Below are 19,239 nucleotides of genomic sequence, written 5' to 3'. Positions count from 1 at the left end.
GTACCAGTTCAGTAGATTACAGTTCCCATCCCTATCAGTTAGCATAGCCACTGTTGAAGCTGCAGTCTAACAGAACTGGAGACCCCCAGTTTGGGGAAGGCTGATGTAACAGGGAGATCAGTTGTCAAATTGTAACGCCAGGGATGATGCCAGTTGCAAGCCAAAGTGCATAATATTATTCAATAAATTTGATAAAATAAATAAATAAATTTCCATTTTAATATTTCACTGTCAAACTTGCTCCTTTCAGATGTTCATGCATATGATGTCATGCCCACTGGCTCAGACTTGTACTCAATTGTTCACCATGTCAGCTTTGGAATGTTCTTCCTCAGGTCCTGAGGAGATATTTAAGTGCATTTTCTGTTGTCATGGCAAAGGAAACAATTGCTTTTTAATAGAGATTTTGGCAGGTTTGGAAGTTTTGATAAAGTTGCTGCCTGCCTTAAGTCACTGCATGCTATTCAGTCTAAATAAATGAGAATATTTGGGTAGCATTACATCAGAAGTCAATCCAACACCAGTCAGTATCACAGAGTCCTAAAGTCCACAGAGAAAACTCCACTGGGGATCAGATGCTCTTTCAACCACAGTTTGCTACTCCCACTCCTAACTGCCCTTCAGATATCTGTTACGAAGCTGGTTAATAAGGATTCCAGCTTCAGACTGCTTCACTGGTATGAACATTTAAAAATTAGTTTTTTCCTGGGTCCTCCCAGCCAGAATTCAAACTTGTTCTCCTGTTCTTAAAAATGTTAGACAAACTGCTCTAAATATCTCCTTCTAGAAAGCCTGAAGAGACAGCAGTCATTTCACATGCCTTCTCTAGAGGAACCAAGTACATCATTCCCATCACCCTGGATTTGTCTCATTGTTAGCTGCATTTCTAACACCTCTCTTTACAGCAGAACATTTTCAAATGTATAGGAACTGCACTAACAATGAGACAAATCCAAGGTGATGGGAATGATCTACATGGTTCCTCTTGCAAAGGCATGTGATATGACTGCTGTCTTTTCAGACATTCATCTATTGTGGGAACAGAATAATTGCAGACCACATGGGATTGCACTGACCCAAACAGACCTGGTGCATAGCTTGGGTGTGTGGGTGGGTCCTCCTAGACTAACTGGTCTGGCTTGAAGAGCGGGGGCAGCCATGGCTCCAAGGGTGTTTGCACAAATCCATCTTGTGTAGTACTTGCACCCATTCCTGGACCAGAAGGCCCTACTCAGTCACTCACATCTTGGTCAGCTCTCATCTGGATTTCTGAAGGGCATTATACAAGGGGCTGCCCTTGAAGTCCACTCGGAAGCTACAGATGGTTCAGAATGCAGGAGTGTGAGTAATCATGGCTACACCTCAGTACACCTATGTAACACTGCTACTTTGCAGGCTGTACTGGTTGCCCGTGGGCTTCTGGTGCAATTCAAGGTGCTTGTTGTTACCTTTAAAGCTCTTCATGGTGAAGGGCCTGATTATTGGCAGGACTGCCTGTCTCTAATTACCTTTGCCTGTCCAATAAGATCTGACATGCTCCAGATTCCATCACTTGAGTAATGTCACTGCTGGGGCCCAGGAAACATATCTACTCTATTGCTGCATCTCCTCTATGAAATCATACTCCCCTCCAGGTCCGGATGACTCTGACCCTGCCTGACCTCTGAAAGGGCTCTGAAGACTTGGCTTTACCCCCAAGCATTGGGTCAGGAGGTTGTGTGAGTCCATCTTGATTGTTTCTGGTTGTTTGAATTGCCTTTAGGGCAGTATCTTTTATTATGTTTTATTCTTTTTGGGGAGGGGGGTTACTTGTTGCTTTTATCTGCCCTGAGTCACGTGTTGAGTGGGCAGCTGTATCAATTTAATTAATTAATTAATTAATAAAATTGTAGATGGAATTATTTCTAAAGAAATGAGGCTTCTGGAATATTTGGCTATTCCAGCAATGGCTCAAAGGGATTTTCTTTCTTTCTTTCTTTCTTTCTTTCTTTCTTTCTTTCCATCCAACTGTTTTTCCTTCCAATGGCTCTCAACACATTACAGGGAGGCCAATGGACTAAGATTGCCAAAGTTATACTACTTCCATGAATACTGTACTGGACCACCTTTCTTGCTTTTTGGAAATCGCTCCTTACCACAGGATTCTTCAGTGAACGCTTTGTCACACATGCCTGTATCCTACTGCAGGAAGAGGCAACTTGTGCCCTTGGCATGTTTTGAACTATAATTCCCACAGCCACTTTCTATTGTCCAACGTAATTGAAGCTGACTGGAGTCAGGCCCAACACCCTTGGAAGGCACTGAGTTACCTACTTCTGTCTTACTCATCTTGTAACTTAAATAAGGCATGAGAATCTTCCCTGTTTAGTTCTGCCCTCATGCTTTCCTTCTCTGTGGTTGTTCCCCCTTTTTACATGAGAAACTCCTTGCATGGGGAATAGCCTTTCAATACTCAGGATGCATTCTATATTGATGACATTACATGAATGAATGAATGAATGAATGAATGAATGAATGAATGAGAACGCAAGTAAGCATTTCCAGAAGTCAGAGGAAAGGGAAATTAGAGTTCTTGTGCAGCTTGGCCACAGTTCACCTTGAAAGGTCCCTTTCCCCACAGAGGCACATCACTCTGTCATGACAAAGTGCCTTGGGGAAGCTGTTTGGTTATCTCGATGAAGTACTGAGGTGGTGCTGCTCCAACTCATTAGGCTGTTCCACTTCACCAGCAGTGGAAGCCACTGTTGCTGAGTGAAGCAAAGTTAATGCTGTGCTTCAATAAAGTGAAATGAGGCCCCACTTTGGTTCAGTTTCAAGCAGTGTTTTGATCAAAGCCTTGATAACATGAAACAACCATTCAATGATCTGCCCAAGCCACCTCTCCTGCCTCCCCTTTCTCCTCCTTATTGTTAATACTACATTGTGTCTATATCCTGCCATTCCCCTGGTAGCTCAAGGCAACGTACATGAGGTCTCCCTTTATTTTCTCCACACAGTAACAGCCAAATGAAATAGGTTGAGCCAAGAAACAGTGCCTGTCCCAAATTCACTCAGTCATTCTGTGATTGAGCAGAGAACTGGACTTGGATTTCCCCACTCCTTAAAGCAACAGGTGTCTTAGCCAAGGTAAAATCACTCCCCAGTCCAAAAGGGATATATTTGTGTGTAACATAAAGGGTATATATAGGGGAGGGAGGAAGAATGCAACATCTGATACTTACCTCTGTTACACTCTGATGCTCACCCATCAGCTCACCTCAACATTGCACATGCAAAGCACAGTGCAGTTGGGCCCCTGCTAGTTCAAGGAGCTAAGTCCCTTCCTTTGCTAAGAATTACCAAGAGAGCATGGATCCAGACAGAACAGCTGGCATCTCCAGTTGCACCTTACCAACCGAATGGGGTGGGGGTGGGGGGAGGATGGCAGTGCCTCCAAGAACTTGGGCCAAGTTCATATCCAGAGCATCAGAGAAAGAAAAACAGTAAATAGGACAGAGTTTCCTGATTCATACGTAGCAGTAGTTTAAATGTTACAGTTCTTTTCCCTCTCTAAGGAAAGGCTGAAGAGTACTGACCAGTTGGATGAAGATCTTTTATTCATTGTTTATCTGCTAACAAAATGGACTCATTCTCCCAGCTGCTCCTGCCTACTAGAAACATATATGTATACACACATGCACATGCATGTGGGTGTGAGTGTGTCTCCTTGTGAATAAAACTATCCCTTGTTCCTTCTTTCTCTGGAAGGAAAAAGTACCTTGGAGTAAGTAGTTTGGACTGTACTTTGAGTACTTTGCGTACTTGGACTGTACTTGGAGTACCTGAGTCAGTAGTTTGGACTGGGAAAGCATGAAAAGAATTACACTTTCCCTCGTTCTGCCTCTGTGGTTTGGTCAAAACTTTTCTGCCTCTCTCTCTATTATATTGTCCCTCCATGTTCCTACATTAGAATATATTTGGTCCTTCCACCTACTTCTTAGGGCTAAATAAGATGTTCTCTATATGTAATGTCTTAATATTTATTCTCAGCTTGCAAGGATTTGGAATGCATTTCCTTTGGATCCCCTCATCTGACCCTTGCCCCGCCCAATTCGGGGTGATCATCCACCAATAAAATTAAATAACTTCTCTCTAGTCAATGGATCTCTTTTCTTGAGTGGGATTTTTGCTTTTAAAAGTATTTATACTGTGTACTGAAACCCAAACTTATGTTACATAAGGTTCTTCAAAGGAATCACTTTGCACTCCTCTGTATGGCACAGAATTTCCAGTGAGCAGAAAATAACCGGGCAGGAGTGACACAGACTGATGGATGAAAAAAGGGCTTAGAAAGTTGGAGGGCTATAGTTTTTAATATTTTTAAACTAGCTACAAAATGTCAATCACATCACAAACCGACAGGAGACAGAAGGAATTTCATATTACATGCGGCAACTATATTTAATCTCACAGTTTTATCTAGAATTCATTCACGTAAGTTATTTTTATTTTGTTTTATTTTAAAATCAATAACAGCTACTAAACATCGCAGTGATTTTGGTATGCATAGCTCTAGATAAGCAACAGAGAACTGTATCAATAACAAACCACATGGGGGAGGGGAGAAAGAAAAGGAGTGTGTCTGTGTGTCTGTGTGCACACGTGTGCACACATGTGCATGTGTGAGACAGAAAGAGAGAGAGAGAGAGAGCTAGAAAGATACAGCCTTATAAAAATTACATTTCTCTGCAACATTTCATATGGTAGCCATCCCTCCCCCTGAAAAAAAGACAATTTTTGAAAGCAGCAGACAAAATCTATATATTACACTTATATCTTATTTGCTGATGCTTTTTTGTTGTTGTTTGTTGTTGTGTTTCAGCCAAATGTTTTATTTGCTGGCAATGATGAAATGATGAGTGCCAAATCCAATTATTTTGATCTTAAAATGAGGCAAACGGAAAAAACGAAAAAGAAACCAACGTCATTATATGGAAAAATAAAACGGTGCTGCTGCAGACTTGCTGGTATAACATAGTCCTGACAGGGTCCCAATACCAAGCATGCTAAGTTTTTGTTTTCTTTTGTTGTCACTGATGTTATTACTGCCATGGAAAAGTCTCACTTAAGTTAAAGAGTCTAAAAGTCTATTTTTCATGCAATAAATGCATAAATCACACCACTGTTTGCTTAGTGCAATGCTTGTTATAAGTTATATAATTCCACATTGTCTTATCATGAACTTAGAACAACGGATGACAGCAATGGAGAATCAAGGGAACAAGGGGTTCTTAAGTGCTTAAACAACCATGATGTTCAAAGAAGAGACTTCTGGGGGCAGCTCTGTGAAATGTTAACAGTTTTACAAGAACAATACTGTATAGTTCAAGGTTTAACAGCACGTTGAGCATTCCTACATTTTGTTTTGCATTTAGCAGAAACGTCATAATTTTAAAAACAAAACAAAACCACCAACCAAAAACGGACAGAAACTGAAAGGGTGGGCTGGGCTGAAGGAGGGAGAGAGAAAGAAAAAACAGAACAAATAAATAGAACATAGTCATGAGCTATAGCCATCGAATCAGTACTATATACATACATCCTTTGGAAAGAAAGAGGTCTGGAAAATAAAAATAAATTTACAAGTATTATTTTTGGAAAGCTGACAACTTACACAGGACAACGTTTACAGAGGGAAGGAAGAAGAGGGTCTGATATGTGCACGTATGCAAACCTAGTTGGTAAATACCATGAGAAAAAGCATGAGATTGCTGCCCTCGGGGACAGTGTGTGTAGAAGGATCTGCCCTTGGTTGCCTTTAACTGCTGCCCAGCATCTTTGTTGCACGTAGATTGGCTTCATCAATCCTGTTTTTGTTGGAAACAGCCTGGTTTGAAGAAACAAAGTGGGGAAGGGGTGGTGAAAAAGAAAAGAAAAAGAATCAAGATGTCAATGTTGTCAAGAAAGTTGTACACTAAAGTAATGGTTATCTGGTGCTCCATTCACAAAAGTGTGTGACATTCCAATGCAGGCTATATTAACACTGAGTGGTAGTTTGAAAATTTGTCTCATATTCACACACCAACACCATTCCTGTTACGCTCATGTCTTCCCTATGGATATTTCCTTGAACTCTGCATTCTAACCTACAGTATATCCATGGGAGTTCCCGAAGATCTCCCATTCATACACTAAGCAGGTCAGACCCTGCTTAGCTTTTTTCAAGCTCAGCTAAGGTCAGCTAGATGCTGTCACTTGCTATGGTCCAATGACCTCTATTGTACTGCGTGTACAGATGACTGAAATAATTAAAATTGCTTTAATCCTGGCCTCATTTTCACTTTTTAGAAAAACACTTTACCAACAATTTTGGTCCAGGAAGCATCTGGACCAACTATGAATGTTGATGCCAGTGGCAGCTTATCCCTTACCTTCTCCATGATCCTGTCCATTTGGCGGTTCTGTGTATCAATCTCATTGCCCATATCTAGAGCCATGTGACGGAGGTTTCCAATGATGCCGCTGACCTGTTCCAGGTTTTCATCCATCTCACCTTCTCGGGCATCATTTGTTACCCTATGGAAGGACAGGAATTAAAAATGGAGTGAATCATATCCAAGGCTTAGATGTTTATCCAGAACAGTTAAGCTTCTTTATTAATGCAAAGGAATGCTATTTGATCACCATATCTAAGATTTGCTGGGCTTGTATAAAAACAAACATTGAGCAAATTAAAGGATTGAAGAATATAATCTTCCACAACAACCAGAAGTTGAATCTTGTGAGAGAATACTGCTCTATATGCGTAGACATACCTTTTAGGCTAATTATAGAAGTCACAGAAGAACCAGCTGGATGTCAGGATATCATAAGTGGAAATACTCGGGCACGTTGTCACTCCTTTCTGCATATGTTTAGTGAACATTATCAGGGCAACTTGCATGTTGGTTCATGCTAGGGTTTTTTAATAACTTTCTCTTATTAGCAAATGGAGTGGCATTATGCATGGACAGTTTCCTGGTGCCTCAAATGAATTTTTTCTGAAGGAAAAGATGATGGACCTGGATAAAACCACCACCAAGCCATATATTCTACTCAGTGCTGGAATCCCAATTAAAGCATCTCAACAGATGGCTGCCTAGCCTTGATTGAACACATCCAGTGAGGGGAAGATACTGCCAACCTACTGTTACTGTTAGAAAGTTTCATCTAACAGTCCACTAGAATTTGCCTTCTTATAATGTAAATCCATGATTTTATATCCAGTACTCCTGAAACAATAGAGAATAGTTCTTGACTTTCTTCTATGCAACATCTTTTCAAGCACAGGAGAATGCTATTTCACTCCTCTCAATCTTCTCTTCCTGGTTCTTTCCATATAGCCTTCAAAGGACTTAGTTTCTAGTCCTTTCATCCTCATTTGTCTTTTCTCAACTTCTTTCAGTTTATATGAAGCCCAGAACTGGATGCAATACTTGGGATGGGATCTGACTGACACAGAATAAAAGGGAATTGTTACTTTCCATTATTTGGAAATTATACTTCTGTTGATGTGCAGAAGTCTGAAACTGCATTTACCCTTTTTTCTAACTATACAACACCCCTGCCTCATATTTATTTGGTAAACTCCTGTCCCAAAATCATTTTCACAAGTATTACCAAGCTAGATATTTCCCCATTCTACCCCCAGTAGAATGATTTCTACTTGATGAAGAACTTTGACATTTGCCCTTGTTAAATATCATTCTGTTATTTTCCACTTATTTCCTTGTCATATCAACAATGTTTTGAATTTTACTTCCAGCTTCTAGGAAATTTGGTATCTCATCCAATTTTCTGTCATCTGTAAATTTGATAATGTTCCCGTCCACTTTTTCACCCAAGTCATTAATAAAAATGATGAAGAGAACAGGACCTTGAAATAAGTCTCTTGGCAGCTCATTTGATTCCATTCTCTAATTTGATAAGTATTGATGAGTACTGAGTATGGTTTTCAGACCAGATATGTATCTATTTAATTGTCATGTCGTCCAGCCCATAGCTAATTAGCTTGCTACTGACAATGTACTTTGTGAAATGCTTTGATACAACATTCCAATAATATATTAAGGAAGTAATCAGATTCAAAAAATAAAAAGAAAATTTGCATTCTAGTAATTACTATATTGTTTTCATGGTGCTTACAGATCTGTCTCTTTATGATCCACTAGGCAGTTTTCCCAGGGTGAGTGCTAGACTGAGTGGTCTGTGGTTTCTCAAACCACTCTTTTCCCCTTTTTGAAGATTGGGGCAATATTTCTTCTCTTCCAGCACTTCCCCAGTTCTCCAGAATTTCTCAGAGACAATAGGTTGTAGAGGCTCAACCTGAACATCAACACTTTTCCCCCACTTCCCTATGATGCAATTCATCCAGCTGTAGAGATTTATATAAATAGGCGTTCCTTAACAATGCCCCTTTTCCCACTATTGAGTTAGTGCTATCCACCACGCCTGATCTGGCACAAAACAATGCCAGCATAACATTTGCTCTTCCCATCACCAGTTCCTTACCTACCTAGGTTACATCTGTCTGAGCCAGAGCAAATGGTGTTGCCCTGATTTACACTCATTATATGCAAGACAATTAGTTTTCTTTTCTGGTTTTGTTGCCATCCCTCTTCAGCATGTCACCAACAAATAGGGAAAACACCTATCAGTTGGGAAGTGCAACATGTGGGGTCGGTCTGACTTTCAGATGTTACCTAGGGGCTCTCAAGGCTGGCTTGTCTGCTCCTCTTCTTATACCCTATCTGGACTACTGCCAGATTGAAATAATGAGAAATAGAAACATATGGAAAGATAGCAGGTATCAGAGGAATTCAGTTCATACATATTTATGAAAGGACTCAGAAAATTAAGTGCTAATGGAGAAGGCCAATGTTGGGAGAGAAACAGCTGGCTAGTGGTGAAGGCTGGCCAGAGACCAGAAGGGATGAGGATGCGCCCATGACTCCCAACACTCTGAAACATATTACTGGTCATGACCACAAGACGTCACCTGCCCATGCCCCTAAGATAATGTGTGACAAAGTGGTGCAGATTTTGCACAATTTGATAATGTAGGATAGTTTTGGCTTAAGAGGGAAAATATTACTTTTAAACTGGTACACTTAGAGATGACTTAAGAATGTTTCGTTCATGAGTGAAGGATGAGCTGCTCATGCAGGGATGCATAATCTAACAATTCCAGGGAGAAGACTGGAATGGTTGGATTATGATAGTGTCATGATTAACTGCTGGCCCATGTTTTCATTGGTCTCAAACTTCAGTCCTGTCTGTTCATCCTGATGTTTGCAGTTGCCTGGTGGAATGCCCTCCCTTGTTGGAAGGGACTAAGCCTGTGGAACAAAGGTTTGAAATTTACTTTGAATTATAACTTGAAAGAGAATTTTTATAAAATGATAAGTTGGTATTTAACTCCCAATAAGCTGTCAAAAATGTATAATGGGGTACCAAACGTTTGTTGGAAATGTTCACAGGGTGAAGGGACTTTTTATCATTTATGGTGGACTTGTGGAAAAGGTAAGAAATTCTGGAATCAAATATGTACTAAAAAGATTCTGATAGCGGATGTTCAATTGAAACCAGAGCTGTTTCTCTTGGGTTTGATGGATCAACAGCTTGAGAAGCAACATGGGACTCTGTTCTTATATATGATAACAGCAGCAAGACTCTTATACGCTCAAAGATGGAAGGATGCACAAATTCCCTCAATGGAGGACTGGATGATTAAGTTGATGGAGCTGGCGCAAATGGCTAAACTGACAGCATTGATAAGAGAAAATACAGTAACTGGATTTGTTTCTATTTGGAAGCTGCTTTTGGACTATTTGCTTGTAACAGAAGAAAATGAAGTTCTGATTTTGGGTTTTGATGATTAAATGGTTTGATTTTAGAGAAATAATGTTACTAAATGTTTAAAAATAGCAAGAGATTAACTTTTATGTACTTTTACTGTATATCTGTGTTGGAGAAGGTCGGAAGTCACCTGTCTTTTATGTTTTTCTGTCTATTCTTGCACTGTTTTAGCTTCTCTTGTTTCTTTTTAGAATTTAGTATTCTATCTGTTCTATATTCTGTATTTTGTGTTTTAATTATATTTTGAAAATTAATACAGCTTTGTATTAAAAAAAAAAAGGAAGGGACTAAGTCAAAGTAGGAGTATCCCTTTTTTTTCTTGGTCACCTGTTGGCATTGTTATCTGTTAGAACCTGTGGTTGCCTTTTCACTCCCATCCCTGCTAAATCTCTTGGCTCTATGGGATACATTGCTTAAAATTTCTAGCTTTCAAATATTTCTCCCACAATTTGTGTGGGTGGTGGGTGGGGGAAAATGTTTCCCAGTTGATGTTAAAGTTTAGAATTCCTCCCAAATGCTCAGAGAATGTCAATGGAAATTTTTGGTGTAGCTTGACTAATGTACTTTGGCACTAAAAACTAAGGAATAAACAACACCAACACCTTCAATAGGACCATCTGGAAACACACTTCAGCATGCCAGTAACAGGAAAGAAGGAAGGAAAGACTGGATTTTTTTTTTAAAAGGAAGAATAAAGTTGTCAAAATCCTCACCTGCGGATAAATCCACCACTGATGGCCATCTGTTCTCGCTCATCCACAACACGCGCAGGCTGGCTGGCTACAACTCCATCTTGATTGTTGCCCCAGGCTTTTTTATAAGCATCACTTGATTTAAGCCTATGCAAAAACAGCAGGTTAGCAACAACATAGCAAGAGAGGGGAGAGTCAACTGCAAAACATCTTCTCATTATTTGTTCAGACTAAGAGCTGAGTCAAGCAAATGAACTGTTTTGAGAAAGGGGGCATTCTGGTATACCGATATATCATAAAGTCGAACAAAAGCATTTCCTTTCTTTTTTATTTGCTGCCACAACCCTGATGCTTGCAAATTTCATTTCCAATAGAGTCAATCATCACTGCCAAGTTGGTGGCTTTTGGAGGGTTGACTTGCTTAACACAAAAATAAACAAACATGAATAAAAAACGTTCAGCTATATTTCATGGTACATGTATATTTGGACACCATGTGCAGGGACTGCACTTCTAGACAGACATGAAAACATAACTGCAAAGGGAAGTGTGTACATCACATCACGGTGAGACATTGTCTTGGATTAAAAAAAAACAACCAAGATGAAACAAAAACAGACCTGGCCTCCTTTTAAGCACAGTGGCCAAGTTTCCTTTCTTTAACATGTGGCACAATGAACTTTTACATTGAACAATCTCTCCAATGTTATACTAGAAGAATGGAGATTCACAGGGGCTTCTTTGCCAGAAGGCGTGATGGGGCAATTTGACAAGATATTTTAATAATATATCGGTACTTGGAAAGAGTAATTATATATCTAGAGTTGATGTACAAACCTTTATCCACAGAGACAGAAAGTAAAATCAGGCCATATTGGGATGAGTGCAGGGAAATAAATAAAGAAAGAAAGAATACAAGCATGTGTAGCGGTTGAGCATCAGAAAGGGAAATTCCTCTATGTATGTATAAAGATATATAGAGAGATATATTTCATGCACCAGGTTCAGGCATGAATAAGAAGTGAGAAGCATTCTCAGTAAAGCACAGCTGCCCCCGTGGTCCGACATTCTCTTAATGCACTAGCAGTTATACAGCCTACACAGCAAGTGGGGTACAGGCAAAAATGGATCTTCCGTTATTGTGAGAATTTTAAACATTAGGTCCTGGAAAGTGTCTTGGTGAGATACCGTCTGAAGTTAAATATGCAGTTTTTCAGAAGAACCATCTTTGACTGAGCCTCCACAGAATAATTAAAATCCAGGCATACCAGTGGTAACAGGCAATATTAATATGTGCAGCATCCTTGCATATTTTAATGGCGAACTGTCTGAGATTACAAATTGAAATTACTATCTGAGATTATAAACTTGGTGGGTTGTTAGAACCACCTAAACAGTACCAGTTTCAGCAAAGTGTATTCACTAAATATGTACAAGTTTGCATGTGAAAACAAGCTCTCCTCCAAAACAGAAAATGTCCAGCAACACTAATAAACATCCAATATATGCCCAAATTGGCACTCTTTAAAAGCTTCTTAAAGACAGTGAACGTATCTGTTCAAACATTCATTTGGTTTCTTATTTCAAGCAGTGGTAGTTGCCAATGTGTTTCATTGCATATATGTTGCTTTGAAAATCATTGCTTTTGGTCAGAAGTCTTTGCAGATGGAGGAGGCCTACCATATAGTCAGTTGACTTTATGTTGAACAAGCACATGATTAGGATTATGCTGCAGAGCTCTAATCCTATGCATGCCCCCTTGGTGGTAAATCCAACAAGATGTGCTCCATACATATGATAACAATAACTCTGCCTTTAAAGTGCTACAATCGTTTTGGGGGTTAATGTGTAAGACAAGGCTGTTTAACTGGACTAAGCACAGCAACAGGAGTAGAGTGCTGTTTGGAAAATTAGGTATGCACCATACACAGTATGAATGGAGACATGCTTCAGATTGGGCATGAGCAATACGTTATCCTCCAGAAATTGTTGGGCTGCAACTCCTTTGTATAACACAAGTGTTGTTAGCCAGAGCTGATGGGAGGTGGAGTTCAGCATCGCTAGAGGGCCACAGGTTGTCCACCTCCACTTGAGCTGTTGGTTTACCATCTTTTCTCTTCACACTACCATTCAACCAACCATGGGTCTAATACTCCATGGCCCATCCTGGGATTTTGTTTTTCAAATAAGCACAAGTTACTCTGAAGTTCAGATCCTGAGAAAGTATATAGACTTAATATTTATTAAGTTCAGCAGAACTGTTTGCCTTTTTAGAATTTCCTGAGAACTCCTGTTACTCCCATTCAAGGCACTGCCTTTAAATCACACAGTTGTGACACAAAGCTGCACTGCACTCTTCTTACTTGGGATGGCTTTGAGTGTAAGGAAAGCCAATCCTCAGTGCAGAAAATCTAAATCAAACTGCCAGCACTGAATCGTGGGGTCGGAAAGGGAACCTGTGTAGAAAAACTGCACAGGTTTATGTTTCTCTCTTTATTCTTTAAGACATCTGACCAGTTTATAATGCTTTAAACAGGATTACTTGGGAGGACTGATACAGTCTTTCTAGTAAATACAAGAAATATAGCAGCCCCCAAATATTTTTCTTTAATTAAAAAAAAAAATCTTCCCAGCCTGACCACATATCACAGAACAACCTGAATATTGGATTGAGCAATTTAATTATTAGAATTATTATTCATTCCAGACGTCTGAGTGAATAACCAAAGGCTGGACTATAAACAAAAGGCTAATATACAGTACATTGCAAGCCCATGTGCTCATGGTGCATGCTCACATGCACAAACACACACACTTGTCATTCTAGGCCTGTTTCAATATTTATAAACGTTTTATTTTAATCATTCATCTGTACTATAATTCACTCCATGCTAAATCTCTTATTCATCAAAGCACCGATCTCTATCTCTATCTCTATCTATCTATCTATCATCTATCATCTTTAAAGTTGATGCATCACATTTTTATGCTGCATTTTCATTTTATGGCAGTAATATGGAAGCAGATCTAGTATATTTCAACATTTTTTCTTGGTGTTACACTACTCAGTGGAGAGCTGCAATGAGCAAAATGGATCCAGTTTTTTCTGACAATATTTTACTTCCCATAGCTTGGGATCAAACAAGGCGAACAAGATGTATCTCCAAATCTTTTTTTGTATTTCTTCCAAATAATCATTTTATGTATTTCTGAGCCATAAATCATGGTCAAGAATGATTCCTTTAAAGGCTATTCAGGGGAAGAAAAGATTATGTAGGGCCGTAATTTTTGAAATTTAAATGATTAAGGCTACATAGTACACACTATAAAATGTTGAAATTGTCATAATTGAAAAATGCTTACAGTGGTTTTGTTGTGGTATGCCTGATTTTAATGCATCTACTGTAATCCTGCTGTTGTCTACACCAGTGGTTCCCAATCTATAAATGCACAAGCCACTGTTGAGCTCTGAGTTGGCAGTAAGTAGTTCATAGAACCATACTTCTCCTCTTGTCCGACATGTTAACAGCAGTGGCCCACCATGGAGGGGAAGTGACATGCAGACTGCCACTGCCTCTTCCATACTGGGACTGATGTGAAGCCATGTGCCACTGTGTCAGCATTCACATTTCCAGGAAATAGCAGCAAGACGTGACTTGGGAACAAGCTGTGAGACAGGTTGCTGCCCACCGCACCAATTCCCTGGAAGTTGGAAATTTGAAAGCTGATAGCAGGAGTAGTGGGTAGCCGAGGAGGGATTTAGAGACAGGGTCAAAGTGGTTTGTCGATCCAAAAAGTTTGGGAACCTCTGGTCTACACTATGAGATGAATGCATTGAAACTAGAACTGTTCTCTCTGCATGCCACATGCTCATCCTGCCCAGGTGCCTTAAGCAAGGATGAGCGTCACAAGGCTTTGTTGAGATCGGCCTTGGGTGCTCCAAAAATCAGGCAGGCAGGCAGGCAGCACCTACTTGTTACATGGACAGGCACAAAGACCACAGAATTTTCCTAGGTCCGTCAAATTCTTTTCTGCTTCTTTCATGTCCTTATTGATTTGGTCCATTCCCTCTTCGATGCGTTCCAGTTGTTCTGATTAAATACAAGTATTTTATCCCCACAGTATGAAGCAGATGGAAAGGGACACAGAAAAAAAAAAGAAAAAAGAAAAAAAACTTCAGACATTCACTCATGACAAAGAACTGGACACTACAGAGCAGTGCTGGGACCCAGTACCTACTTGTTACAAGGACATATGAAAAGGCCACAGCATTTCCCTAAATCTTTTAAATTTTTCTCGGCCTCCTTCATGTCTTGGTTGATATGGTTCATGCCTTCTTCAACGCGATCGAGTTGTTCTGGTCAGGACAAAGGGATGACAGTATGGAATGAACTGATTTTTTAAAAAAGTTGTAGCTGTTTGTCTTCAACAGGATATGAAAAAAATGGTGGATGGAGAAACAGAATTATTATGATGGCATCTCAATGCATTAATTGCAGCTGATGCATTGAAGCAAAAATGGAAGCAAACCTAGAGGCTAAAAAACGGTGCCCTTTACTAAGATGATAAAACACACATACATCCATATACAAAAGAAAGGAATGGAGAAGAGCTTGATGCCTGCTAATCAGAACAAAAAAATGTAAAAAATGGAGGTGCTGTCAAATACCTCAGAGTCCAGAAACATAATACAATACATCCAGTTACTAAGACATCAATGACATCCAAGAAAAAGAAAGAAATGGGATTATTACCTTATAATGTGTTTGTGTACATTAATAAAAGTTTTAAATGATAGCCTTCCATGGATAATATCTACAATACTTCCACTTACAAATGTCTTTGAGTTTGATGATGGTTGAAAATGTAATTGGTTTGCTTTGAGAGTTGGTGGAAGTGTATACAGTTAATAATGGTATTTAGAATGGATATGAGTAGCTGAGTTAAGATCCATGTCCAGATACAAACTTTTTTCAAAGACTGAGGCTCTTCAGATCTGAATTTTGGGCCGAGGTCCATCTCTAAAGAAGAGAAGACCATGGGTCTTATTCCTCTGTCAGTGACATTATTATATACCAGGAGTGACCCCAGTGGAGTAGAAGGAATTACATAAAGTGCAGGACCCAGTTCCATGTCCAGAGAAGCAGATGGATAGACTACCATAGACATAGGGAGATTCAGAGCAGATGGGATATATAGATAAATAGATGGATAGATAAAAATATAATAGAAGATCATCTTTTTTCCCCCTTTGATGGGCATAATTAGCTATTTCTTGCTTACCTGATCTTCCCACAGCTTCCAGGACATTTTTAGGTCAATGTAATTCCTTTCACTTTAATGGAGTTACACCTGATTTGCATTAGAACAGTATAACATAAATATCAAGCCCACTATTTGGGTTTATATGCAAATAATAAGTGACTTTTATAAATACCACTGAGCCAGTGCTGGCGTAGACTTGAATTAGTTACAGACTTCCTTTAAAAAAGTGGCTGAGAATCATTATTCTTATTAAGATATGCCAAACAGCAGAAAGTAAACATTTGAGATTGCACCAACAATCATATGGTGCAATCCAGTGCATATTTATTTCAAAAGAAGTCTCATTATGTTCAGCAGTAATTATTTCCAGCAAAGTATGCATAGGATTGTCCCCTCAGTGACTCCTTCTAAATCTCAGTCATTTTCCACTACCATAAACACATTCATTTCAATGGCATGTCACATTGGTCCCCACCCTCCACCCTAAAGAAACAAAGTCAGGAAGAAACACTTTAATTAAAAAGGAAAGACTAATTCCATTTACACGGGGAAAAGAAGAAGAAAAAGAAATATGAGCGACATGAAGCAGGTTCTATTTGTATTTTCTGCAGTGGAACTAAAATCTTCATGTTCATATGGAATAATATAAAGAAGGGGATAAAAACCAATACAATTTGCAGTCATTAAATCAAAGGCCAGCCTATTGCAATCGAAGGATGGGTTTGGAGAGAAAAAGTGTTGTGGTTTCTCTTTTGGCTTCAGAGATTTTATTCTTTCTCCAATCTCTATATGGCAGGTGAGAGATAAGGATCTGGTAGAGGAAGATAAAGATGAAGAGGGAGCTACCCATCTGTCATAATCCATCCTGAAAGAGCAGCATGAATTACAAGGGTGCTTGAGATGGCTGCTGGGTAGTGATGTGGATTTTCCAGGAATTTTAAAATCAAAATTACTTCAGAAAAAAAAAAAATCTGCACCCCTAACTCATTGTACTTGATCTGACATTTTATTTAATTGCCAAGTGTACATTTAGTAAACAAAATTAAAGAAAGTTAATGCAGGCCCAAAAGGATGATCTCAGCTAGGATGATGTTCAGTTGGCTTTAGAGCAGCAGCAGCAGTTTATATTTCAGTACTTTCCTGCCAATTCAGGGACAATTGCTAGGAGACGAAAAGATATAAGGAGTGAATGCCTGATGCAATGAATGATTATTTCTACATAGAAGGCACTGTGGTTCATGCATGCCTGCAAAATGCACACATTTTAAGCCTATCCTGGGGCTTACATTTTAAAATAACCACCACATAATTCAGTGTGCCTCTGAATTTCAGCAGCACAGCTGGACAAGGTTCCAGGGGCTAAAAAATGCAGTGTAAGGGCTACAGGTTGTCCACCAAAGGAAGCATTGATAGTTTAGATTTCCAGTATCAAGGCTGATTTTGGAGTATGTTTTTGTGGATTCAGGGCAATTAAAGCCTTCTGAGATGCATTTGTGGAGCTATGAGTCATGGATACTTTCTCACTAACTATAGCCACAGTCAAAAGGAAGTCTTGTGGCCTGTAACACACCTTAAATGAGCATGTACTTGAATTAACTGACTAAAACTGAGGTGTTGTACTAGATATTTTTCATGTGATATTAGTAGCATTTAGTTCACCCTGAAAGACAATTTCTGTCCTTTAGGGCATGGGTCAAATAATCCCTCCTGGCAGCTGTGCTTCCTCTTCTGAGCCAAGAAACACAAAGCTTGTATTACTAATGCCAGATGGTTCTCAAACTCACAAAACTCAAAAACACAAACTTGCATAGACGTCACACAGTTGTTATATTGAGGGTGGAGTCAGATGTCTGCAGTGGCAGTCAACAATATCAAAATGGCAGGCAGGACTGAGTGAGCAAAGCCCCATTCCTTTTGACATCACTGACTACCCCTGGATGGGAGAGACCTTTGTGATAACTACAGAGCACCTCAATGTTTCTGAAAACTTGTCGGTTCTTTCCCTCACACTCCTCCTACAGATCCACGAAGATTTCAAACTCACTTATTATTGTCTTTCTTTAGTGAATACTGGCCTGTGTTCAATAATGTTCTGTGTTTTTTCATGTGGGCAGCACCTTGATCATTTCAACACTAAATTGATGATCTGATTTTTAAAGAGCCAGAAATAAACTCTTAATCTCTTATTTGGTCTGGAGAAAGGACAACCAAGGGAGGAATATAATCAAAGTGTACAAAATTAGGTGTGGTATGGAGAAAGTGAACAGAGAGAAGTTTTTCTTCCTCCTTCAGAACACTAGGATCAGGGGCTATTACATGACTGAAAGATTTGGAACAGAGAATAAAAAACACTTCTTCCACACAGTGTATAATTAAACTGTGGAATTTATTATCACAAGATATGCTGATGGCCATTAAGTCAGATGGATTTTAAAGGGAAATGGGTAAATTCATGGACAACAGGACTATGAAAGGCAATTCATCTTGAAGACTCATGTTTTCTCTGCACTGGGGGCAGTATGCTATCTCCAAATACCAGTCACAGAGGAACAAAAGCTAGCGAGGGTGCATCTCCTCCCAAGCATTCCAGAGGCATCTGCTTGTCTGCTGTTAGAAATGAAATGCCTTTTGAGCCTTGGCCTGATTCAGTAAAGCTGTTCTAATGTTCTAATTATGTTCTAAGAACAGCTGAGTCTTATAAATTATCTTCAACATCAAAGTAAACAAGTGATCTAGGAAACTTAAAGGGTCAAGGGGAAGATCCAGAGAAATTGAAGGCATTCTGTCATGAGCAAATAATCCATATCAGAGCCCTAACCTATATAATATATAATAATTTTGAGATTAACATTAGTTTTATGAATCGGGTTATCTGTGAGACGTACATGGTCTAATGGAAGTACAGCTGTCCCAACTGTGGAAATATGAAAATTACATTTTTTTCCCCAAACTGAGATGTAATTCATCAAACGTGCATATAAAATAAAAACAGCCAAACTGAATCCAAATTGTTTAAAGTATACAGAAAATGGTTTAAAGTATATGGAACATTTCCATAATTTGAATCATTTGTAGCCTTGAACCACCAATATCAATTTTGGAAAGTTTCTAGTGAGATCTGACTATTTCCTTTATGCAGCTGTGCTGTTTATCCCATTATCTGGCTTGTTCAAGTTGCATTATCCAAATTCCTTCTTCTTCCAGAATGCAAAGAGAACTTGATCTCCAAAGTAACCTGTCCTTCAAAGAAACATTAAGCTGCAATGTTACACTTTTAAATACTATAGCTCTGGTTAGAGGATTTTTGTCATTTTAGTGGATACTAAAAAAGACTTGTGCTAGGAACAGCTTCCTAGTTTACATGGCTGCAAATCAAGACCTATAAACAAGCATGTGTCCAAGTATA

The 19,239-nt window shown here is 39.2% G+C and overlaps 1 protein-coding gene across 2 annotated transcripts in view; it reads right to left on the bottom strand.

The window, feature by feature from the left end:
- Positions 1-4,411: 4,411 nt before the first annotated feature.
- Positions 4,412-19,239, bottom strand: part of SNAP25 (synaptosome associated protein 25) — a 52,553-nt gene continuing 37,725 nt past the window's right edge. For both annotated transcript variants that reach the window (XM_063316172.1, XM_063316165.1), the window contains 4 exons: positions 14,542-14,659; positions 10,590-10,715; positions 6,411-6,555; positions 4,412-5,866 (listed from right to left, as the gene is read on the bottom strand). In XM_063316172.1, the coding sequence (XP_063172242.1) occupies positions 5,798-5,866; positions 6,411-6,555; positions 10,590-10,715; positions 14,542-14,659 (458 nt within the window). In that variant the 3' untranslated portion in view covers positions 4,412-5,797. The remainder of the gene's footprint in view (positions 5,867-6,410; positions 6,556-10,589; positions 10,716-14,541; positions 14,660-19,239) is intronic.

Source organism: Candoia aspera, chromosome 1 (assembly GCF_035149785.1).
Source record: "Candoia aspera isolate rCanAsp1 chromosome 1, rCanAsp1.hap2, whole genome shotgun sequence".
NCBI classification, from domain to species: Eukaryota; Metazoa; Chordata; class Lepidosauria; order Squamata; family Boidae; genus Candoia; species Candoia aspera.
This window is presented reverse-complemented; position numbering and strand designations above follow the sequence as displayed.